Here is a 24,422-nt window from a genome sequence, read left to right on the forward strand (position 1 = left end):
GATGATGCTCGTGGGCAACGAGATGTGATACTAGGTGAACAATTTGGTCAACCCTGACACGTCCATGCAGTCGCTACACATAGCAGACCCTTCCCGATTCGGTGGCTGGTGGAACTGACCTGCAGATGCTGGGGATGTTGTCCGCTTCCTTCTTCCGTCGGAATCACGGGAGGAGTTGGCGAGGTGGAGAGTAGCGCCGCCTTGTAGGTTGGCCTCCCGCTGTCCGTATGCTGGACGGGGAAAGATTCCCCCCTAATGCAACTAAGATCGCCGTTGGAGCGGTCTGGGCTAGAGGAGAAGGAGAAGTCAACTTGGTCAAGGAGGCGGATAGGGAGCTGGGTAGGGATTCTGGGCGGTGGTGAGGATTCGGGTGGAGGTGTCTCCGGCGTGGGGATGCGGGTCGCCGGCGTTGGGGTGGGTGCAGGGCGCGGGGGGTGTGGGGACAAGAGCGGCTCCATCTCTCGCTGTGAGCTTCCCGCTGATGATGCTCGCAGGCAACAAAATGTGATACTAGAGTGAAACAATTTGGTGATACTAGAGTGAACAATTTGGTCAACCCCGACATGTCCATGCGGTCGTCACGCATAGCATTTGTAAAAACATATTGTTCGGTGGTTATTCAATGATGATCGCGTTCTATCTGATCTTTGTTTTTTCATAATGTGGTATATAGTAATAATAACAAGAAGAAGTAAAATGATGGTGGAAGCCAAAATGCGAAGAAGGCGTACTTACCAGAAGGCAGAAGCAGCACCAAACAGAAGACGAAGATGGCCGCCGCTCACGACTACGACGCCGAGGCCGCGCTGGCCAGGTTCCACGAGTTCCGCGCCGGCGTCCGCGGCCTCGTGGAGTCCGGCGTCGCCGCCGCGGCCGTGCCGCCGCTCTTCACCACATCCACCATGCCAACCCCGCAGGCTCCGGCGACCCCGTCGTCGTCCTTCACGGTCCCAGTCGTCGACCTCTCCCTCCCGCGCTCGGACACCGTCGCCCTCGTCCGCGCCGCAGCACGTTCGCGCGGCTTCTTCCACGTCACCAACCATCGCGTCCCGGCCGGCATCGTGGCCTCCGCCATCGCCGCCGTCAGGGCCTTCCACGAGCAGCCCCTCGCCGCGCGCTCGGCGTTCTACTCCCTCCACCCCGTCGGGTCCGTCGCCTACTCCACCATCCCCATCACGCAACAACAACAGGGCGTCGTCGACGCTCCGGTCCTGCCATGGCGCGACTCGCTCCGTGTCCGCTTCGGTCCGGGGGAGCCCGAGCTCGGCAACCTGCCCGCTTGGTGCCGGGACGCGCTGCGGGTGTACCAGCGGCTGCTGAAGGGTTTCGGGGAGGAAATGGCCTGGCTGCTGTCCGAGGCGCTCGGCGTCGGGGCGGGGCGGCTGGAGCAGGAGCTGCGGGTGAGAGGGTGGCTCATGGCGTGCCACTACTACCCGCCGTGCCCGGAGCCGGCGAGGGTGGTGGGCAGCCTCGAGCACACGGACCCCGGCGTGTTCACGGTGCTGGTGCAGGATAGCGTCGGCGGGCTACAGGTGAGATACCACGACGGAGATGGGGGTGGGGGTGACGGAGGAGGCGTCTGGGTCGATGTGGTGCCGGTGGCCGGTGCGCTTCTCGTCAACATCGGCGACTTGCTCAAGGTACGCATCTTGGTGTTTGTCTGGCAAATTGGCAATGAGACAATTGGCCATGTTTAGTTACTCCCAACTCCCAACTTTGATACTATGCAAAAAGAAGATTCCCCATCACATCAAACTTGCGGTACATGCATGGAGTACTAAATGTAGATGAAATTAAAAACTAATTGCACAGTTTTGTTGTACTTTGCGAGACGAATCTTTTGAGCCTAATTAGTCAATATTTGGACAATAATTCACAAATACAAACGAAACGCTACAGTGTGCTACAGTGTGCTACAGTAATTTGGCACCTCCCAAATTCCCCAACTAAACACGGCCAAGGACGTCGGATTACATTTACTATGCCCACACGCGATGATTGGCAGGTGGTTTCAAATGATGAATTCAAGAGCGTGGAGCACAGGGTGGTCATCAAATCTAAACAAGATGCAAGGGTCTCCATTGCACTCTTCTTCAATCCTGCCAAGCGTGGCGATTCAGACCGTTTTGGGCCTCTCCCGGAGCTGGTGACAGCAGAAAGGCCTGCACGGTACGGGAATTTCACATTTTTTGAGTTCATGAGTTCTAGAAGAAAGCTCGGTCATAGCAGATCGTCCATTCAACGCTTGAAGGTGACCTCGAATTAATATATGTACTCCGTATTTATAAATTATGATAAACACAGAAAGCTAGCTTGCGTTCAAACGTTGTTACTTCATGTCTGGATAATTTATGGTAAAAGATGCTATCCAGCTTGCGTACAAATGATTGACAAGTTCATGTTTGGTTAATTTATGATAAAAGACGTTATCTAGCTTGCGTCCGAACTTGTGATTTGCTGTATACACCCTCCGTTCCAAATTGTAGGTCGTTTTGACTTTTCTAAATTCATAGATATTATCTTTGCTTGCATTATTGTCTTGGGAACCTTTCCTTTTTTGGGATGAAAATTAAGAGGCAACTAAAGCAAGTACCGTCACTCAGTGGTACTATGTATTTGAAATACAGAATGACGGGAGCAGCAGGGAACACGATCAGAACAAGAAATTAAGCATAGTAAGAGCAAGTTCAGTAAGGATGCAGGTCAATTGTTGGGTTTAGGTGGTGTTAGGAGGTACAGTGGTGTGAGAAGTGCAATTCCAAGCACTTGGGCCTTTTTCCAGCGCACCGGTGCAAAGGAATACAAAAATAATATTCCTTGTGGACACTATAAAACTTTGGCGAGATTGATTTGAAAGTTATTAATGTGGGTGATTTGAGTTGTTGAAGAGCTCATTTGTGCAAATTTTAGGACTAGACGTGTTATGTAAAAGTTTGGTATTTGAACTTTCCGACTTGCTTTCATAATGTAATTTTTTTTACAAAATTGATTAGCAGTTGCCATGGATGATTTTATTTGTTGAGAAATATTTTTTATTGGCATGATATATCGGAAAAGAGGGATTTCCTATCTTTTCTTTCAACTCAAGAGAAATATGATCGGGTAGCAATGATTATATCCAACTCTCCCTTTTTACCATTAGCAAAAACTTGTTTCAGCTACCATTTATGTAAATTTCCAAACTAGATGCATTAGGTGGGTCCCACAAGCTTGTACAAAAATTTGGAAGCGAAAATTTTGACATAACCTCTCTACACTAGCAAGCATTTTGTGGGTTTGTCAATTCTGTGGGTTGGGTTGGGGTTGGGGAATGATTCAATTAGTATTGCATTAGAGTGGACTTGGGTTGCATTGGTCACTTGTCGGTTGGACTTGATTTGCGGTGGGTTTACCCATTAGAGTGGGGTTGGTCATGCACGATCTCCTGCTTAGGCCTAGCTATTGGCCAGGGCGAGATGTGCGACCACCTAGGAACCAGGCCACTAGGTGGAACCAAGATCGCAGATGTTAGGGATGAATATGAATGTTAGGAGAAATCAGAAATTTCAGTATCTCTATCCACTAAAAAGTCAATACTGCATCTGTATCCTATTTTAATATGGGTACTAAAGTGGATGTATCCGAATCCCTTTTTTATTAATTTTTTCTATTCAAATCCAATTCCGTATTAAAAAAATATGGTTTGATGCATCCTCGGTAGAGGATGCTGAAGCCGATATTGCAAGTAGTTATAATTAATTTGACGGTTCTAGTCCGCTAGGATTATAATTTCCTTTGTGGTTTGAACATTTTCATGCATTGGCTGCATGACAAATTAACCGCCGCCTTAGTTTTCTTGGTGGCCAGCCACCAAGTAAATGGTATCTCCTTGGCACTCTATCCTTGGCAGATTTTACTTGGCGATTGGTCTGCCAAATATCATTTTCTTGTTAGTTTTTGGCTGCAGCGAATTTTTGTCAACTATGAATACTAATAATGTAGTTATTGCATTGTTTCTACTCCATGCCCCTAAGTAAATGTTTTGAAAGATAGTTGTACATCATGTTATTTAATAGGGATATGGTGGTTATTTCACATTGATTTTTTTTCTTGGGACTCATACTTTATTTCTTCGTCAGCATATGCATTATTGTAAGTGCTATAGATAGGGGAAAACATAATAAAACAAATTAAATGGAATGTTTTTATACAAAGATATAAAAAATATATGCCAGCCATGGACTATTGGCAATATCTTTATGCTTCATATTCTTTTTTCTTGAAGAATCCACATCATGAACAAAATGTCGATGTGATCATGTCGTTGTAATAGCATGCCAGCTCGAATCTTTGGATGCATGTTGACAACCATGCTTCGTTTGATCCTTGCACTGAACCGAGAGATCTCTCAGGGCACTCTAGTATGTTCATTTTGGCTCTCTAGTATTTTCCTTGCCGTCGTAGCGAGAATGGCGAAACCTATAGGTAGACTGCAAACCAAAGGCGGCTGCAATGGTGGACGAAGAGCGTGGATAGCTTCCAACAATTGGCACTATTCACCTGATAGACAGAGAACATAAATCCCAGTGCTTCTCATTCCCAAACGTGGAGTCAAGTTCCTAAAGGTAGTGTGTGTCACGTGCAGGTTCCTTTAGGTGTAGGTTCCTTAGGCCGCATACGTGGAGATTGGAGTGGGTTGCAATTATTTTATTTTAATCGCACCCGCCAGGATTCGAACTCGAGACCTCTGGCTCTAACATCATATTGAGTTGCATGCACCAACTAGTTCAACCTAAAAGCTTATGTTGATGAGCTCCAACAAAGCTAGATAAGAACTAGAAATCAAAGTGGCAGTAACAAGAAAAGATTTGGTATTTAGTGTTGCTTTTCGCTCATGCAATGGACTGATGAGAGTAACTACGCTAGCTAACAAGACAGTGATAGGCCTATAAAAGGGTGCGCATGCTTGCCCTCCGGTCGTTATGCTCATACGCTTGCTGCATGCGTCACTAAGGGCGCGTTTGCTTCCCCGCATATGGCTCGGCCTGGCCCTCGGGATACAACGTCGAAGTGATTGGATGCCTGTATTCGTACCTGAGCCTGGCCCTCGGCGTGCAACACAACCCCCCGAGCCTGGCTGCCGAGAAACGAAAATGGATTCCGTTTCTTGGCGGCCTGGCTCGTGCGGGACGCGAGCGCGCTCTCGGTGCCCAGAAAAATGGCTCCTCGTGTGCAGGCGGGAGATGCGGGGGCGCGCGCGGGAAGCTAGGGTTACCGCCGCCCCTTTCGCGCCTTCCATCCGCGCTATATCTTCACCGCCGCCGCCCCTCTCCCCATTCTCTCCGTCGCACTCGCCCTCTCCCTCTCCGCTGTGAGCTCTCCCGCTTCCTCGTGTCCTCCTCTTCCTGCTCGTCCAGATCTGAGTGGTGGTAGCAGGTGATGCATCTTCTCTTACTTGTGCTCCAGATCCACGGTGTTTGAGGCTCGATTCAATCGGTGGTTGACCTTTCGCTTCTCCCTCTCTTCATTTTCCGCAGGTTTGAGGTTCGATTCGTCGGGGTTTCGTGGCAAAGAGAGCAGGTAACCTGTAATCCGTCGCAGATCTGGTGTTGCTCCCTTTCTCCATCGGTTTTTTTGGGGTCCTAATGCTTTGAACATTTGTAGGGTCGGATCTGTGCTAGTGATTTCGTTGGAGGTAAGAAGGCAAGTTTTATCTTTTAGGGTTTCGGTCTGTTGTTGTTTCTCCCGATTGGATCTTGTATGTTTTGATAGTAATCCCTCTCCCTCATGTGCAGATCTGCCTTTATCTTGGCTTACCCGTTGAACTCTTGAAAGCCCTCGGACTGTTTACTGAAGGAGCTAGCGGTAACGATTTTTTCCAGTGAGCCTTTGTCATTAGCCGATGATGGTTGCTTACTTACTCTGGAAACTGAGCACATGTTCTTAGCCGATGATGAATGCTTATTTACTTTCAACAGTGAGCACATGTTCTTAGCCGATGATGAATGCTTATTTACTTTCAACAGTGAGCACATGTTCTTAGCCGATGATGAATGCTTATTTATTTTCAACAGTGAGCACATGTTCTTGGCCGATGATATTAAGTTATAAAAATGAAAACTGAGCACATGTCCTTATCCAATGATGCATTCTTATTACATTGATTTACCTATATGTGAGCACTTGTGCATTAGGCGATGATGCAGTTTTTTTTCCTGACCCACTTGTTGAATGCTCAAAATGATTTGTTGTTTTGCTGAGACATGCTTTGCATTGTGTAATAGATGAACCCTGTCGACCAGAGACGCATGCTTGTGATAAAAGCTGCTGCTTTTGTGTCTGTCATCTATGCATACTTCATGAGTAGGCTCAGGGTGGCCTATAATTCACAGACTCGGATTACATATGCCCCAATGAGTGCTATGGATGAGGAATGCCAAGCCAACCTGAACAAAATTTTTAATTGTAATGACATAGAATGTGTGAACATGTTGCGTATGCGTAGAGCTCCCTTTTTCAACCTGTGCCTGCTTAGGGATAGAAGCTTGCTAAGGGACACAATAAACAGTACTGTGGAGGAACAAGTAGCAATGTTTCTCCATGTTGTGGGACACAACCAGAGATTTAGAGTAATCCACCAAACATTTAGGAGATCCATGGAAACAGTAAGTAGGTATTTTAGAGAGGTCTTGTATGCTATTGGTGAGCTGAGGGGAGAGATGATAAGGCCACCATCAACTGAGACAGCACTTAAAATCAGAACAAGCCCAAGGTGGTATCCTTATTTTAAGGTAATTAAATGAATGTAAGGTTTACCTGTACCTAACTGCAGTCCTGACCAAACTTTAATCACAAGTCTTGCTATAATGTAGGACTGTATTGGTGCAATAGATGGTACTCATGTTCATGCTAGAGTTCCAGCAAAGATATCTGCAGCATTCAGGGGTAGGAAGCACTATCCTACTCAAAATGTGCTTGCTGCAGTTGACTTTGATCTGAGGTTCACTTATGTGCTAGCTGGATGGGAGGGATCTGCACATGATGCACTCATTCTAGCTGATGCTCTAGAGAGGGATGATGGGTTAAGGGTTCCTCCAGGTAATTGTAACAGAAACTTTTAGACAAACCACAAATTGGGATTTCACATAACCACTACAACTGATTCTTGGCTACCTAATGAATTGTTTAGGTAAATTCTACCTAGTGGACGCTGGCTATGCATGTCGTCCTGGATTTATGCCCCCTTACCGAGCCACTAGATACCACTTGAAAGAATATGGTGGAAGAAATTATCCTACCAATAAGAAAGAGTTGTTCAACTTGAGGCATTCAAGCCTAAGGGTCACAGTTGAGAGAGCATTTGGGGCTTTAAAGAATCAATTCCGTATTCTAGATAACAAGCCCTACCACCCATTCAAGACACAAGTCAAATTAGTTCTTGCATGTTGTATTCTTCATAATTGGATAATTGGCCATGGTCAGGATGAGGTTATTCCTGATGAAGCAACATGGGAACCTAATTGTAGTAGTACTGCACCTGCTGATGGTTGTCAGACAGATGACAATTTAGATTGGGGTACAAGAAGGAATGAAATTGCAAATGATATGTGGAACAATAGGGGCACCTCTCATGTGTAGAGCTTGTTGTTTGTGTGCAATGATCAACTGTTGTTCTGTTAGCTGAGCCAATGCACTTGTGCAATGATGATGTAATAATATGTTGTATGAACAACTAGACTGAGGCTATGGACATGTGCAATGATCATTTCATCCTCTATTTCTTTTAGCTTGACTGAGGCTGAGTACATGTGCAATGATTTTTTGTTCCACTGTTGTTCTGTTACATTCATTGAGGCTAAGTACATGTGCAATGATTATTTATTCCACTAGTTCTGTTGCATTCACTGAGGCTAAGTACATGTGCAATGATTATTTATTCCACTATTTCTTTTACCTTCCCTGAGGCTAAGTACATGTGCAATGATTATTTATTCCACTATTTCTTTTACCTTCCCTAAGGCTAAGTACATGTGCAATGATGATTTGTTCCACTGTTTCTTTTACATTCCCTGAGGTTAAATACATGTGCAATGATGTTGAACATGCATCAGTTACATTCTATTTTTCCTGATCATATGGCAATGAGGTTGTGCAATGATGTTAAGCATCCATTAATTACATTCTACTTTTCCTGATCATATGCCAATGAGTTTGTGCAATGATGTTAAGCATCCATTAATTACATTCTACTTTTTCTGATCATATGGCGATAAGTTTGTGCAATGATGTTAAGCATCCATCAATTACATTCTACTTTTTTCTGATCATATGGCAATGAGGTTGTGCAATGATGTTAAGCATCCATTAATTACATTCTATTTTTCCTGATCATATGGCAATGGGTTTGTGCAATGATGTTAAGCATGCATTTCATTAGGGATGGCTGAGGAGGTTGGGGTGATTGATCTGGCAGTGGCTGATGAGGTTGTCCAGGTTGCTGGTGCTGGTGCAGAGCAGCGCCCTAGGGGTGCTATGCGCTGGACTAGTGCCATGTCTTCCTTTGTCCTGCGCCGTATGAGTCAGCTGATTGAGAGTGGTGTTAAAACAGACAAGGGCTTCAAGGAGGTCCACCTGAACCAAGTTGCCAAGTACCTGCAGGAGTTTAGTGGCAATGAAGTGTCTGGTACTCAAGTGTATAACCACTTGAGGAAGTGGAGACAGAGATGGATGAGGGTGTCCAAGCTTAGGGAACTAAGTGGTGCCCTTTGGATTGAGGAGAATTGCATGATCAGCCTTGATGAGGAGCACTATATGGGACACATCAAGGTGTGTGGGATGCCTAGATCTTCTTTACCTTGTTCTTATCCTAATCCTTTAGTTTTATTTCTAACATTTCTAACTAATCATACACACTACAATTAGGCACACCCTAAGGATGCTGAATTTCTGAACAAACACATTGAGAACTACAAGGAGATGATGATCATTTTTGGCAATGGGTTGGCCACTGGCAAGTATGCTATGGGTTCTAATGAGGCTCTAGGTAGCCCATCTGACTTTATAGATATCTCAATCAAGACTGAACCATATGATGAGGACAAGGCAGCCAAGTGCATTGATGATGTTGCTAAGGTGTTTGGAGAAGCACCCAAGGATACAGTGGAGGTCATTAGTGGTTCTGGTCCTAGCAAGAAGAGGAAGAGGTCTGTCCTCACTGAGGAGGACCATCTGGTGATGAGCAGTATGACTGAGGCAGTGAGGGATGTTGCTTCTGCTATCCGTGAGACCAAGGTTGAGGTGTTGAACGCTGATCTGTACAGTGCAGTGATGTACATGCCAGGGTTCAGTGAGGAGGCTCTGATCTGTGCTTTCTCCCATCTGGTTGACAACAAGGCCCAGGGTGATGCCTTTGTCAACATGGCTGAGAACCACCGCGTCCTTTGGCTATGGACATGGCTTGCCAAGAATTCCTACATGTAGATCCCTCTACATGCTTCCTGACTGATCTATCTTTTGCATAGTGACTTCTTTTGTGCAGGATTCACTGACTGGAGCTTCAAACACTTTGCTCCATTTCTTTTGGTTTGACACAGCACCCTTAGGTTGTGGCTGGTAAGTATGGTTAGGTTGTGGTGTTAGAGAGGCGGAGACTGTAGTTGGTCTGTGATGTATTTGATCAGTCAGTTACATTGCCTATGATGTCATGGACACTTGGTCATGGTTGCAGTTATTCATATGCCTCTGATGTCATGTGTCTATCATTATTTACCTTCTGTGCTTAAAAATGATCTGAGCACAACTCATTGCCTTTATGAGGTCCTTATTCAGTTATGTATGAACTGAGCACAACTCATTGCCTATTATGATGTCCTTATTCTCCTGTGCATGATCTGAGCACAACTCATTGCCTATTATGATGTCCTTATTCATTGGAGCATGATCTGAGCACAACCCATTGCCTATTATGATGTCCTTATTCAGTTGTGTATGATCTGAGCACCTAATTAATTGCCTTTATGATATCCTTATTCATTTCTGTAAGAATCTGAGCACAATTCATTGCCTATATGATATCCTTTTTCAGTTGTGCATGATCTGAGCACAGCTCATTGCCTTCATGATATCATTTTTCATTTGTGCTTCATCTGAGTACAACTGCACTGGCTGTTATGTTTTCCTTTATGAATTGTGCATGATCTAAGCACAGCTCATTGCCTTCATGATATCCTTTTTCATTTGTGCTTCATCTGAGTAATAGACCATTGGCTGTTATGTTTCCTTTTTCAGTCAGATCTGATCTGAGCACAGCTCATTGCCTTCATGATATCCTTTTTCATTTGTGCTTCATCTGAGTAATAGACCATTTGCTGTTATGTTTTCCTCTTCAGTTGTGCATGATCTGAGCACAATTCCATTGCCTGTTATGATGTCCTTATTTATTTCTGCATGATCTGAGCACCTAATTAATTGTTTGCATTGTTCATTGATTATTTTTGTTACAACTCACATTGTATTGCTGCATTGTAACTAATCTAGGACTTCAATTATGACTTGGTATGTTGTGTTCTATGGCCGCAAAACTGGCGTCTTCTCCACCTGGAGGGATTGCCATCAACAAGTTAATGGCTTCAAGGGAGCCTGTTTCAAAGGGTACAACACTGAAGAACAAGCTTGGGCTGCCTATCACAACCAACATGTAGATCAAGCCCCTCCTCAGTTCAAGGCTGACAAAGAACTGAACAAAACAAGCACACCAACCAAAGATATCATTATCATTGTTCAATTCATTATTATCCTAGTTTTATTGTACAAGCTTGTATGATCATTTGTTGTAATATTGAGCCGATGATGACCTCCATTGGTATGAACGAGTTGTATGAGTACCTAGCCTAAAATTTGACTTGTGGTAACCTCACCAATTTCAGCAATCTGGTATTCAAACTCTGGTACATGCAGCCAACCAAACAACTGCTTTCTCTTCTCTATTCGCCAGTTCTTAGCTTATACATGCAACCAAACATGTGCTCTGCTCAGCCTGTCTACTTTCGTCCTGGTAACCAAACATTGATCACCTGCATGCAATCAGCTTGGCCCAGCTTAGCCTGCATACTAGATGCGAGCCAGGCTAGCGACGGAAACGAACCAAACGCGCCCTAATTGTTGGTAGGGACTTCTTGTTTGATATGAAACTCATTACATACATGTTTGTTCTTTGCTATGTGAAAAGAGAAACATTTAGGACCTGTTTGGTTCACTGACCAGCCGAGCCTAGCTCGCACAAGGTTACTGTTGGCTGGACCCAGCGCATGCAAGATGCTATTGTTGCTTGGCTCATTTTGGCCAGGCCGCAGCCAGCAACTTTTTGGTTGCATGGATGAGCAGCAGATTCAAATTGGAGATGCAGGGTAGCTTTGTTTGGTTGGCCGCAAACAAATTGGTGGAGTCACCTCTTGCATGTATTGGTGAGGTTACCACCAGATAGTCCAAGAGGACAATAACAGCAAGTTTCATCCAAGTCCAAGAGTCCAAGTTGCATGCATCGTATTTAGAAGTTGTAGCACGGTGTGTCCAAACTTTTTATAATATTTGAATTTCCTGGGAAATAATTCATTTTTTCATCCGATCAAATGCTATTAATATATTTACTTCTAATTTGAAAGTGGGGCCTAGAATGCTAATAGCATCGTACAATCCCCTCGATGAAGAAAGAAGAGTCCATTGGAAAAGGTTCATTTTACTCCTCTTGCCTATCCACTTTGTCCGCTTAACCCCTGGACAAAATTTTGACTCACTTTAATCTCCTGAACTATTTTATTTGGTCCAATTTACCCCCTAATTATATTTCTCTTTTTTGTTTCTCTATGTATGAGTTGAATTTTGAGTTCAAATTTTGTAAACAGATACAAAAACATGATACCTTATGTTAAAAAATTATACTAAGAATTTTTCATGGTTATTTTCATAAGTTAGGAATATTTAATACAAAATTGATCTTAGTTATACAAAATTGTACGAGAAGTAGTCATGAAAAATTTCTAATGTTTCGTTCCAACGTAGAGCATCATGTTATAAGTCAACTGACAAAAATCTAAAATTAAAATTCAACTTGTACATGAAGAAAAAAAAGAGAAATCTAATTAGGGGTAGATTGAACTGAATGAAATAGTTCAGGGGTGTAAAGTGAGCGTAAATTTTGCTTAGAGGATTAAGTGGACAAAGTAAACAATTGAGGGGAGTAAAATGGACTTTTCCCTTATATCTTTGCTGAACACTTATATATGTACTTTTCCCGGTTCTCTTTATTTTGAAATCATGGAATTCCATGAGGAACTAGGCGGGACCTGGCTGTTGAAATAGTTTAAAATCAAACCAACTAGACACTTATCTTTGGTGAACAGAACTAGTTACTGTTCACGCTTTGGTACAAGATCATGCACAATAAATAGTGCAGAATGTTTCCATCGACGATTGAACCAACCTAACCGTACTCTACTTTGCAAGTGAGAAAGGAATAAAATAAACAGTAACGTTGCACAGAGTATACTGCATGTCTGGGTTACTTATTTCGGCCGTGCAACTAACTGCATATAAGCATGATTATCTGAGCAACCGACGATACTAAAACTATCAAAATTTCACAAGTGTCAAGCTAAGAATCCTTAAAGCTCAGTCCTGACTACTACTGAAGTACTGGTCATTTATTACTTCAAAAGTTCTCTAAACTTCAGTAGAGACATCGGACGTGCAAAGCAAAATGCACAAAGTTAATTGGACCCCCCAAAAAAAACTTTTACTGGTAAAGATTACTTTAGTTACTACTCCAACAGGTAGACTGGAATTTGAAATTTTGAATGCATACCTGAGCCGAGGGTGCAACATCAACAGGATTAAAGCTATGCCTATGCTCTCTCTCAGTTCTAGAACAGGAAAGGTAAGGGGATTAGAACAGGCTAAATATCCTAATTTTCATACGAGAGAACAAGAAACCCCATCGGCGCACGCCCTCGCTGTGCGCCGCGCCTCCCGATTAACTGGTCGGGTACACGACGGCAGCATCCTCGTTGATTCTCTCCAGTTGCGTGGCCCCGCGCCTCTTCTTGACAACCGGCGCGCCGGCCGCCTCCTTCCCGCTCGCGTCAGCAGCGCCCATGGACGACGGCGCCGCGGCGCGCCGGGCCTGCATGGCGCGCACGAGCTCCCGCAGCTCCTCCTCCGGGTCGCGGTCGCAGCCGACGCCGAAGACCCTCGACGACGTCGGCCGGCCCACGCCGGCCCTCCTGGGGCTCGCCGCCGCGAGCAGCCTGTCGAGGCCCCTGAGCCCGCGGACGTAGAGGTCGCGGGCGCCGCGCAGCGCGCGCATCGCCGCGCCCCGCGACTTGCGGCTGCGGCCGCGGGGCTCGCCCATGGACGGCACACGATGGCCGCCTCTGGGCGTTTCTTTGGACTGCACGTAGTTTAATGCTAGCGGGATGGAGGCATGGAGCTGTGAAGTTGGTTTGGTGAGAAAGCGATAGCATTCAAATGGGCCTGGTATGATCGTAAAGCTTTGAGCTTTCTCACCAGCTTTTTAGTTGAATTGTTCTGTTCTTCGTTTCCGGAACTCGTTTTGATGGTGACCTACTGACATGTAATGGGCAGTTTCGTCAGCAAGATAATAATATCAAATGGAAGCAGATAGCTGCTGTATGGCGTTCATACGGCAAAGAGCTAAAGAAACTAGAAGCTTGAGGAAAGAATGTTCGGCAATTTAAGGAACAGAAGTGAAGATCGTAAGAGGAAAAGGAAGGAAGAAGGCAGCGATCAACGTGGCTGATCAAGCAATATTGCGATCAACGTGACTTCGACGTTCTGCATATAGCTTAAACCAATAACACCCACCAGTCATCTAAAAAAGAATAGAGCAATCGCTGACTTCTGTGCTTGGAACCCCATTCCACAATATTCATTTGAAGTGCTCGAGAACTTTGAGCCTCGGTTCTCAATATATAATAATTTGCAGGAACGGGAAAAGAAAACCAGCCTAGGACTTCTTCAACACCTGTGACTTGGACCGGTGACCGTGAGAAGGACTATCGCAAGTTGACAACCGTGCGTTAAGCAAAATGATGTGCTAGCGCTCGTCAACCTTTGTATTTGTTTGTTAGTGGCCAAAGGTTTATGATTATTCCTCCACTGGTAAGGGAAAGCTACGCGTTGGCCCGGGCGATCCGTTGAGGAAGCTGCAAAGTCGCAAGCCCGCCTGGCCTCCTGCCTCACAAAACTGGGCTGATAGACAGTGCAGGCCAGCTTGCTTCTTCTTATCTATCACACGGGTTGAGGTGGGCTAGCCTGCTAAGGTCCGGTGGGCGGTGCCGTTCGGCCTGCAAAGGACGTGTGCAGAGGCGGTCAGAATGCAGAGAGGGAGAGAAACATCGATTGAAATGGAACTAGCTTCAGAGCTGCTTTAGGGAAAGAGAAAGCAAATCTTTGCCACTTCCGGGAGGGATCCTGAGGAGGATGGATTCAGATCAATACGTACGGAGTTGAATTCGGGTAGCACTATTTACCATATTTTAATTCGATTCGAATGCGAATACAAAACGAATAGTTCAAATTCGGATTCGGATTCGCATTCAGATACTAGCTCGACTTATAACATATCGTCATAACGAATATCAATTTTATTTTATAATTGATAAAAATCATGTTACAGAGTAAATTATGAGCATAGATATCTTATTAAAAATAGCATATTATAAATAAATAACTAAATATATCAAAATAAAAAAATAAGTATTTCCATAAATATATATCATTAATAATAAAAATGAGTTCATTAATACATTTAAATATGATATATTCATTTAATAAATAGTATAATGAATTTAAAATTAATATGATTAGTCATATTAAAAATTATTAAACTTTATCATTGTATATCACTAGAAAAGGTTAACGTAATTAGTCATTTGTCATATAGATTATTTTTTAATAGTTTAAATGGTATAAGTAATTATTTTATTAGAAATATTAAAATTAATATCATTTGTAATTAGTATTTAGTAATATAAATAAGTTTTACATGGCTTCATTGGGTACTTTATTCTTTGAGGATACGGATAATGTCAGATATTTCACATTTTTGTCGTATACGAATCTAGAACCGGGTAGAGAAAAATATTGAAAATCGAATCTAGATACATTCATTTGACATCCACATTAAAAACGAATACGAATACGAATATCCATATTGACGTTTTCAGTGAATACGAATTTGGATAATTCAGATTTCTAGATATCCAAATCCATCCCTAATCCTGAGTTTGTGATTCGTCTGCTTTTGCTACTAAATTGTAAAGATCGTCTTTTGAATGCCAACCACTACACTGCATCATTTACGCACACTCTGACTCTCCTATCCACCATTGTTGCACTCACTGCTCCCATATGTCATCTGACATTGCCATGAGCCCATGAGAGAGGTAAAGATGGATTCAGCGTTGATCAACATCGACTTACAGTGTTGATGGCGAAGATGAGCCCATGTTGCACTCACTCGGTTATGGCGAGGATTAGCCCATGAGACATCCTCGCCATAATCCTCGTCATGAACCCATGAGAGAGGTAAGGATGGATTCAGTGTTGATCCACCATGGTGAGGATGTCGATGAAGAATAACTCCAATTAGTGTTTCGAAGGCCTACCGCCTATCCTACGCTCCCGATCTAAAACAAGCACCCACGATCATGAAAACCTACCATCCATCAATGATACTTGTTCGTCCAATGCACGTCATTTTCAGACCTTTGAAGTGCTCTCTAGCATGCCATTGTGGAGTACTGGCTAGCTGACCGTGGCAAACCTGATGAACAGATGAAAGTGAGAAGATGGCCCGTCGCCACCGCCCACAGTCGAACAGCTCGTTCATGGCTTACTCCAGTCGAATTTTTTTATTTTTAACTTTTTAAAAAATATATATTTTAAAATTAACCCCCGAACTAAATTTGCACGTGACGTGGCAGCACGGCAGGCGGGACAGCGTGGCGCTAACGTGGGTAGGCGCTTGCTGCGCCAGCGACCTGGCGCGGCAGTGCCTGTGTATCACTCGCGCGTCGGCTCCCTCCTCCCTCCCTCCCTCCTTTCTTCTTCCTCCAGTAACCCCGAGCTCGACCCTTGCACACGCCGCCGGCCGCCTCCACCTCTAAATCCACCCAAAATCCGGCAATTTCGGTGGGGGGAAAAAAGTGGGAATTGGTCACCACTTTGTGTGGAAGGTATCCCCCAACTTTTTCCCTTGGTTTAGCGTTCCATTTGGTAGATCGGAGGATATTTAGGTGACCTAGGGTTAGGTTGTTGATTTGAAATTTTGATGAAATGCAATGTTGTTATGTGTTAGATGATGCTTAGTTCATACACACTACATTCTCTGCCCGTGATATTAACGTGTAGATCTTGTTGCATGCTTCGATTTAGGTAGATATTAATGCAATTGTGTAGTGTACATGGCATGGGTAGTTTTTTTCAATATGTCCAATATATTTAGTTTGTAATATAGTTGCTATAGTTTTTATGGTGAAGTGTTTGTATTTTGTAGATGGATTATTTAATTTGTATGTTTGATGGTGGCATTATGAAAGTTGGTATGCAATTGTGTAGTGTACACGACATGGGTATGTTTTTTTGCAATATGTCCAATTAATTTGTCCAATATGTTTATTTTATAATATAGTTGCTATATTTTATATGGTAAAGTGTTTGTATTTTGTAAATGGAGTGTTTGTATTTTGTCAAATTGATGTATATAGTTCATATGGTAAAGTAGATGGATTACGTGTCTAAAGTTTAGTTGTGTATTAATTTACGAGCACTTGATGTGTAGGTGAGATGACGCCATCCGGTTGTGAATACAAGCGGCGTAGGTGGTACGTGCGTTACGTGGGTGAGTCCAATGCGGATGCTCCCGTACCTCCTGCCCTTTCGGTACCTCTTTGTAGATGTGGTGTGCAAGCTGAGGTGAAACAATTAAGGCATCCAAAGACAGCCGGAAGAGCCTTCTATGTGTGCAAGTGGACTTTTGATCCAATGCTTGTTGCGCCTTGTGATTTCTTTCAGTGGATAGATGGACTCGACAAATATGATCCTAGGATCTGCCAATTCCCATACCAAGCACAGAGTTTAAACCATACCATCAGTTTAGGTGTTGGGTTCCTCCTCCACCAAACCCACCTAGAGTGATCGAGGAGGAGAAGCAGGAGGCTGCTTGTAGGCGTGTGAGGGATCCTCCCATGTGCAAGTGTGGAGTTGCTGCTAAGCTTATGCATCCTAACTTAGGGGTTCCACCTAAGTTCACTCCATCCTTTCGATGCTCGCTAAAAACTCATTTAAGTTTATTAGGAGAATGTTAGTATGATGTGTAGCAAGCAGTGATAGTTTTATTAATTTATGCTCACTTTTAATCTTGTCACTGGTTTTATGCAGGATGGGTGGCCGCTATGTGATTTCAATGAGTATATCTGTGGGCCAAAAGTGATGTGGCCAACGGAGGAGCAAGTGCGGAAGTTCAAGAGTAGAAAGGTACCATGGCCATGTGTGTCCTCTCCTAGTCATAGATGCAAGTATGGTATATTGGCAACAAAAGGTGTGGTGCCTTCTGAGCTTGGATATGATTTGTTCTGTGGTAATGCACATGGCGAGTACTGGGTGAGTAACTGCTCGTCTCTTTTGTGGTGCCTTGAGAGCTTACATGTGAAATGTGTATCTATTGTTTCAAATTTGTAAGAATATGAAAATCCTGTTGCAGGAGGGAAGAACATGTGATTGGGAAGACTTTTCTAGTCATCATGATTTATTGTTAAAGTTGGGTAGTACATCGGAACCATGGAAGTTAAGACAAACACAAGAACTGATAGAAAAGATTAGGAAGGAGTATGATGTGCCTATACCTGACAGCGACTTGCTTTGAGGGAAAATATACCAAGACATGGTTCGGGAGACTGTAGTGAAGCCAGAAGAACTATGCGAATGAAACTATTATTAAGTATTAGAGGCAGAATAGAACCAAGTATCCACGACCTCTAACTGAACATGAGAAGAGAGAAAATAGGAGGAAGTTGTAGGAGGAGAGGGAGTTGGAGAAATAAAGGTTGAGGGAGGAGAGAGATCGCATAGGTTTTGTGGTTGATTTGAATGCAAAATACCCTAAGGGTTCATGGGAAGAATATTTGCAGCAGGTTAGGGCAAGGAAGAGAAGGATTGAAATGGAAGAGTTACAGGAAAAGGTGGAAGAGGCGCAAATGGAGGCGATGAAGGCACTTATTGTCGATTTACCTGTTGGTAAGGTTAATGTGGATAAAAAAGGGAAGCGAGTTGTTATTGCGGGGGATGATGATGATAATGAGTTACTTCAAGACTCGGACTAGATGAACGTGTTGATTTCAGTTGGTTCATGTTTATCTTTAGTTATGAAAACTATGTTTATTTGTGAGAGAACTATGTTTATTATGAGAACTATAATTATTTATTAAAACTATGTTCATTTGTGAGAGAACTATGTTTATTGTGAGAATTATGATTATTTGTTAAGAAACATGTAATATGTTATTTGCATTGAGTGTGCGTGCGTGGTCGTGATCAATGTTTGCATTTTGGTAGTACGTTATTTGCATATACTATACAAGGGCTATTTCGTTTCATAGCACAAGTCATTAACAATTCCTTACTTTGTTTATACACGATTATTGGGGTAGAAAATTACTTACTATTGCTAGTACCACACTGTGTTGCAATTACTCGAATAGTTTCATGATATTACTAGAAACCTGCCGGTCAAAAAGTGTGTGTGATTTAGCACTTGTGATCTCATACAGAAGACACCCTTGCTTTGAGAAAAATTGAGTAACCACCAAAGCAGTACTTGTTTCTTTCTTAATCAATGATAACTTTTAAAATTTATAATTTAGACATAAGCAACTAAATTATGTAAATTGAAGTGTATCCTCTAGCTTTTTCTTTGTTCACTTTTAGGTTTATTGTTTTCCTATAAGCCCCTTTGTAACAGTACCTATTGATTTCAAAAGCATATGTACAACAGCTTGAGAGCAGTAAGTTATAAACGTGGAAGTGTAGAGCAAGATGGTGTTGTCGCGCCAGCCTGACGCGATAGGACTAAACTGCCACGCAAAACGCAACAAACTTTCAGAGGGCTGCCACGCCACTCTGGCTGGCGCGGCAAGACTGAGGTGTCGCGCAAAACGCAATAAACTTTCAGTAGGTCAGAGGTCTGCTGCGCCACTCTTTCTGATGCGGCAGTGCTGCTCTGCCGCACTGTAACTCAATAATAGCCTATTTGATGCTCACCTGAAGTATATCCATCTCATGTTTGGTCCTTATGTTTCCATTAGTGCTTCAATTCTGCTTATCCAAGTTCATGAGAACATAATGAGCTCTATCTTTCCCACAATCAAAACAGCCTCTCAATATCATCTCATCCACTCTACATCCATACTTCCTCATTGCACGGTCAACTAAATCAATAAAAGTTCAAGCACCATCGAAGAATTCAACTACCTCATTCATATTCTCGAACTTCCCATTTTCTTTCACAATACCACCATAAAAAAACGAACTAAACGATCCATCTATAAAATACAAACACTTCACCATATCATGTACACTACACATTGCACATATTGGACATATCAATTGGACACATTCCACATATGACATATCAATTGGACATATTAAAAAAAATTACCTATATCATGTACACTACACAATTGGATGAATATCTACCTAAACCAAAGCATGCAACAAGATCTACACGTCAATATCGCGGGCATTGAATCTAGTGCGTATGAACTAAGCATCATCTAACACATAACAACATTGCATTTCATCAAAATTTCAAATCATCAACCTAACTCTAGGTCACCTAAACATCCTCCGATCTACGAAATGCAATGGTAAAATAAAGGAAAACGTTGGGAGATACCTTCCACACGATGCAGTGATGAATTCCCACTACTTTCCCCAAGCCAAATCGTCGGAAGGATTTAGGGGGTGGGCCGGCCCGGCCGTACTCGAGTCGAACACCTCAAACCCCTTATAAATTGCAGATCCTCTCGGTGGCGGTAGATCGAGGCCAGCCGAGCCTACGTGCTTAATCGATCCACGTTCTCTCAGCCTGCGTGTGCGCGTGGTGGGGATGGCCACCGACCGGCCGCTTGTGGTGCTGCACGACGAGAAAGACGGCCACCTCGTCTACGACCTCCTCCTCCTCGACGGCGAGGAAGAGACGCTGGCCTGCTTCCCGCACCCCGTCGCACGGTTACCTTCTCAATGGTGCTGCTCCTTCGCCGTCTCCGGCGGCAGCATCGTGGGCGCCCAATACGACTGGGACGACACCGTCATGAAGGTCGGCGGCTACGACTTCTGGGAGAGGCAGGCCAGCCCACGCCTCCGCGAATCCGAGGGCCGGCTCGTCCAATGGTGGCCCATGTGCCGCGGCTACTCCTCGCGGTTTCTCGGTGGCCGCCACAGGGACAAGCCCGCCATGGTCCCCGTGGCCGACGGCACCGTGGTCAGGATGGACACGATCCTCTTCGACGGCATCTACACCTTCGAGACACTCCGGCTTCTCCCCCGCCGGCTGGCACGCCGCCCCCCTGCCGAATCCACCGGTGGGGCCCTTGGCTCACCATGAGATTACGTTCGTATCGGCGTACTTCGCTCTCGGCACGTGCGTGTGGATCTCCGTGAGCCACAAGGGCACCTTCTCCTTGGACACCAAGGACGGCACATGACGGATGGAGGGAACCTGGCTGCTGCCGTTCGAGGGTCGCGCGATCTACGTACCGGAGCTCGACTCAGTCATTGGCCTCACCGCCGAGACTCATTTTCTGTGCGCATGCGACGTCAAGGCCGGGACGCCGCCGGTGGTGCGGCACGTGTGGAAGGACACGTTCCCTCGGCCCTGGGAGGAGTGCATCAGCGATGCCACGAGGACCATCCACCCTCGAAGCCGAGGGACATGCCCAGTCTGGCGTACCTGGGCAAGGGCAGGATCTGTATCTGCAGGCCGATGAGCACGATGGATCCCAACGACTATGGCCCCCCTATCACCTACGATGCCGCATCCTTCTTGGTGGTTGAGCTGAAGAGCTTGCCCAATGGCGACCTGCATTTGGCCAGGCGAGGGAAGATGACTTCTAGGCGGCCACCGCAAGGCCGGCAATCCCCGTACATAGGCTTTGTTCAGCCCGCCACATGAAAAGCATGTTTTATTTTGAAACCCAGCTTTGTACTTGTAGCATGTAGGTCCTGTTTCAGCGCAAATGCGCGATGGACCGACGGCTGGCTGGCTCGGAAACTGCTTCAGCGCTGCGAGCTGCCCGATCCACCGCTGGCGCCGTACCGGCAAGGCGGCAACCCGTCCACTGCTGCTGCTGCAGTGTTGCTGGCGTGCTGCTCGATTGGTCAGGCGTTTCGCTGGCGCCCTGCCTGAAGCCCTGAACTGTGAAGGTGCAGCAGCGCGGCAAGGTGCTGCAAAGCGCAACACGGCAACGGCTGAACGGCACACGCGACAGGCGACAGTAGCCGTGCCATGCGCGTTCAATTGACCACGCAATCGCAAGCAATGACAAGAGACTGGTGCTCTGATGCCAAAGATTGATCCGCGACAAATGCTGAAGCTCTCTAGTAGCTAGATGCAGGGTCAGCTCGACGAAATGACACAGAAAACTATACTTTGGGTTCCATTGGATGCTTTTATGCCCATGTTTTCCTCAGAGAAGAGAAGCCTTTCCTCTGGAATAGGAATCCGTGTTTTCCTCAGTTCTAAACTGGTGTAGAGTAGTGGTAAACTGGTGAGCGTGCCCACTGTCACACAGTCCGGCCATCACTCAACTGCTGATCTCCCAGGCTCCGGGCCTCCTTTCCTCGCAAATCGCATCAACTCCCAAAGCGCTCCACGATCGGTCGGTCGGGCAGAGGCAGCTCGTCGGCCTGTTGAAAGAAAGTTGGGATAGAAATCGTTTCAGTCGTAGTATTGTATCTTCTGTTGTTGTAATCTAATCCTACGATAGATTGCAACAAACGAACCTAGAATGTCTCATCGGCAATTGCCACACTAGCGGTTGTTGCTAGCTATATAGAGCAAGGGGCGGCCTCTACAGAGATTCAACGCTTCCAGAACACATCTGCCTTTACACAGCCAGAGCCCCGCGTCCAGTTCCCTCCCCCGTTTCCCGTGCACAAGATGCAGCCAGGCGGCGCCCAGCCCGTCTCCCAGGCAGACGCGGTCGACATCCCCGGCCGCCCGGACTACGTCGACTCGTACGTGCAGGGAAACCGCCCCATCCCCGCGACGGCGGTCTACGCGGTCACCCCGGAACACGAGCGCAGCACCACCCGGCGGGAGACCGCCGTGGTGTACATGCCCGCGGCGCCCCCGGAGATGATGTACTTCGCCCGGTGCATCGCCCACGCCTACATCACCCCGGCGGACGCGCCGTGCAAGGCGCACCCGGCGCCCTTCATCCGCGCGGTCATCGGCGCCGTGCTCCCGGCCCTGCTGTACGAGCTCCACCCGCCCGGCCACGGCGCCGACAGGAAGGTGCGGTTCCGGTGCCCCGAGGACCGGGAGGCCGCCATGGCGCGGCAGCCGTTCGCGCTGGACGGCGCCACCGTCAAGCTTGTGCGCGAGGGGGAGAGCAGCAACGTCCGGCGCATCCGGCTGGAGACCCTCGCCCACGTCGCGCTGCACGGCTACCCCAGGGAGCAGCGGAGCGTGGAGGAGATCCGCGGTAACTGCAACAGCTTCGGGCACCTGATCGAGGTCGACCCGGCCTGCTTCGCCGCGCCCGACCTGTCCCCGGTCCGCGCCGTCATCCGACTCCAGCACGCCCGGGAGATCCCGCGCGAGGTCCGGATCAGGTGGGGCGGCTGGTGGCTCCACGTCGTGCCGGTACAGATCCTCAGGGTCTGGGACTGGTCCGAGTCCCTCGACGCCAACGGAGAGTACGTGCCCATCTACGGCCCCGCCGCGGTGGTGCCTCCCTAGCCTGCCGGTCTCATGTTCGTCTGGGTCTCAACCAGGAGGCTAGCTTGTGGTGTGTTGTGGCTGCGATGACAGCAAGTGGTTGATTCAGTAGCCGAGTTTTAGGGGGGCGTTTGGATACCAGGGCTAAATTTTAGTCCTCACATTGGATGTTCGGATATTAGGAGGACTAAACATAAGCTAATTACAAAACTAACTACAGAACTCCTAGGCTAAATCGCGAGAGGAATCTATTAAATCTAATTAATCCAGCTAATGAATGGTTACTGTAGCACCACATTGTCAAATCATGGACTAATTAGGCTTAATAGATGCGTCTCGCGATTTAGCATAGAGGTTATGTAATTAGTTTTGTAATTAGTCTAGGTTTAATACTCCTAATTAGTATCCAAACATTCGATGTGACGGGGACTAAAATTTAATCCCCTCCTCCCAAACACCCCCTTAGCTAGATAATCGCCCTGTTAGTTTCGCCTAATCGCCTTAGCGACTAGCATGCGTTAGTAATGTCGCTGGTACAAGTATAGCGGCTGATGCAGCTTTACTGAATAGCTTGCATTGTGTGCTGTCTCGGTTGTGCATTTGGTGATGCTCTTAAAGCATAACTTCTTGTTCTTGTCTGAGAGTTAGGATGGAGGCTACTTTTGTAATCATCTTTCTGGTGTCGAATGAAATGGTGGTGTGCTACCATGAAACATCTGTTGGCTTGTAAAACTGATTTGTTCAAGAACTTGCCTGTTGCACTGTTGAACTGGCATGAACACGTACAGGCGTGCTTGTTGCACGAGCAGCCATCGATCCATTACATGAGGTCGGTGAATCAGTGGTCTTTTTAAAAAAACCAAGTCTTTTAATCCTGAAAATTATCAGCTGATCGAACGGCGGCCGCTTCAATAGTCCCGTCCCATTTTACCCTTGATCATGCTTACGTCGCAACTCGCAAGGGTTGAGGGAGCTGCCATGCCCAGTCGGACGTGACTCCCCTCACGTACCGCGTACTCTTCTGATTCCCTGATACGATTGCACGCCGATTCGGCCATGCCCTGTTGCACACCGATTCGATCAGGCGCCCATTGCCCTGTTGCGTGTTGCACGTCAACTGCCACTCTGCTAGCCCGTCGCCCCGTCTCGTGTATAGGGGTAGCATGCTGTCGCATTCGAACTCCAAGAGTCTTAAAAAAACTCCTCCAAAACTATTTATTAGGAGGTTTTCTACTAAAAATTTTTTCTTCCAAAATTATGTTATCCCACAATACATCCCTAATAATAAACTCCTCGATACTTCAAAACTGACCCCGCCAGTCACGTGGACCTGAAAGTCAGCAGTCAAGGTAGGAGCTCTCAGCTACGAGGTGATGCCGACCACCTCGGCAAGCACAGTAGCCTCTCCGCCGACGACACGGCCGCC

At 45.8% G+C, this 24,422-nt stretch overlaps 3 protein-coding genes across 3 annotated transcripts; all 3 read left to right on the top strand.

Moving 5' to 3' along the window:
• Positions 1-770: 770 nt before the first annotated feature.
• On the top strand, positions 771-2,266 carry LOC101756635 (1-aminocyclopropane-1-carboxylate oxidase homolog 4). The gene is made up of 2 exons (XM_022829862.1): positions 771-1,640; positions 2,006-2,266. The coding sequence occupies exons 1-2, from the start codon at positions 771-773 to the stop codon at positions 2,264-2,266; spliced, it is 1,131 nt and encodes a 376-aa protein (XP_022685597.1).
• Positions 2,267-6,635: 4,369 nt separating this feature from the next.
• LOC101757050 (protein ALP1-like) lies at positions 6,636-7,617 on the top strand. The gene is made up of 3 exons (XM_004986257.3): positions 6,636-6,770; positions 6,852-7,077; positions 7,169-7,617. The coding sequence occupies exons 1-3, from the start codon at positions 6,636-6,638 to the stop codon at positions 7,615-7,617; spliced, it is 810 nt and encodes a 269-aa protein (XP_004986314.3).
• An 801-nt stretch (positions 7,618-8,418) lies between these two features.
• On the top strand, positions 8,419-9,459 carry LOC101757445. Its single transcript, XM_004986258.1, has 2 exons — positions 8,419-8,805; positions 8,902-9,459. Exons 1-2 carry the CDS (start codon positions 8,419-8,421, stop codon positions 9,457-9,459), a joined length of 945 nt encoding a protein of 314 aa, XP_004986315.1.
• Positions 9,460-24,422: the final 14,963 nt, after the last annotated feature.

The sequence above is a fragment of the Setaria italica genome, chromosome IX (genome assembly GCF_000263155.2).
Source record: "Setaria italica strain Yugu1 chromosome IX, Setaria_italica_v2.0, whole genome shotgun sequence".
Lineage (NCBI taxonomy): Eukaryota > Viridiplantae > Streptophyta > Magnoliopsida > Poales > Poaceae > Setaria > Setaria italica.

Excerpts from the sequence above, each read along its gene's own strand:
- LOC101756635 (XM_022829862.1), top strand. The coding sequence starts at position 771 with ATGGCCGCCGCTCACGACTACGACGCCGAGGCCGCGCTGGCCAGGTTC. Across the intron at positions 1,641-2,005 it reads ACATCGGCGACTTGCTCAAG|GTGGTTTCAAATGATGAATT; the intron begins GTACGCATCTTG and ends GATGATTGGCAG.
- LOC101757050 (XM_004986257.3), top strand. The coding sequence starts at position 6,636 with ATGGAAACAGTAAGTAGGTATTTTAGAGAGGTCTTGTATGCTATTGGT. Across the intron at positions 6,771-6,851 it reads GGTGGTATCCTTATTTTAAG|GACTGTATTGGTGCAATAGA; the intron begins GTAATTAAATGA and ends GCTATAATGTAG. Across the intron at positions 7,078-7,168 it reads TGGGTTAAGGGTTCCTCCAG|GTAAATTCTACCTAGTGGAC; the intron begins GTAATTGTAACA and ends TGAATTGTTTAG.
- LOC101757445 (XM_004986258.1), top strand. The coding sequence starts at position 8,419 with ATGGCTGAGGAGGTTGGGGTGATTGATCTGGCAGTGGCTGATGAGGTT. Across the intron at positions 8,806-8,901 it reads ACTATATGGGACACATCAAG|GCACACCCTAAGGATGCTGA; the intron begins GTGTGTGGGATG and ends CACTACAATTAG.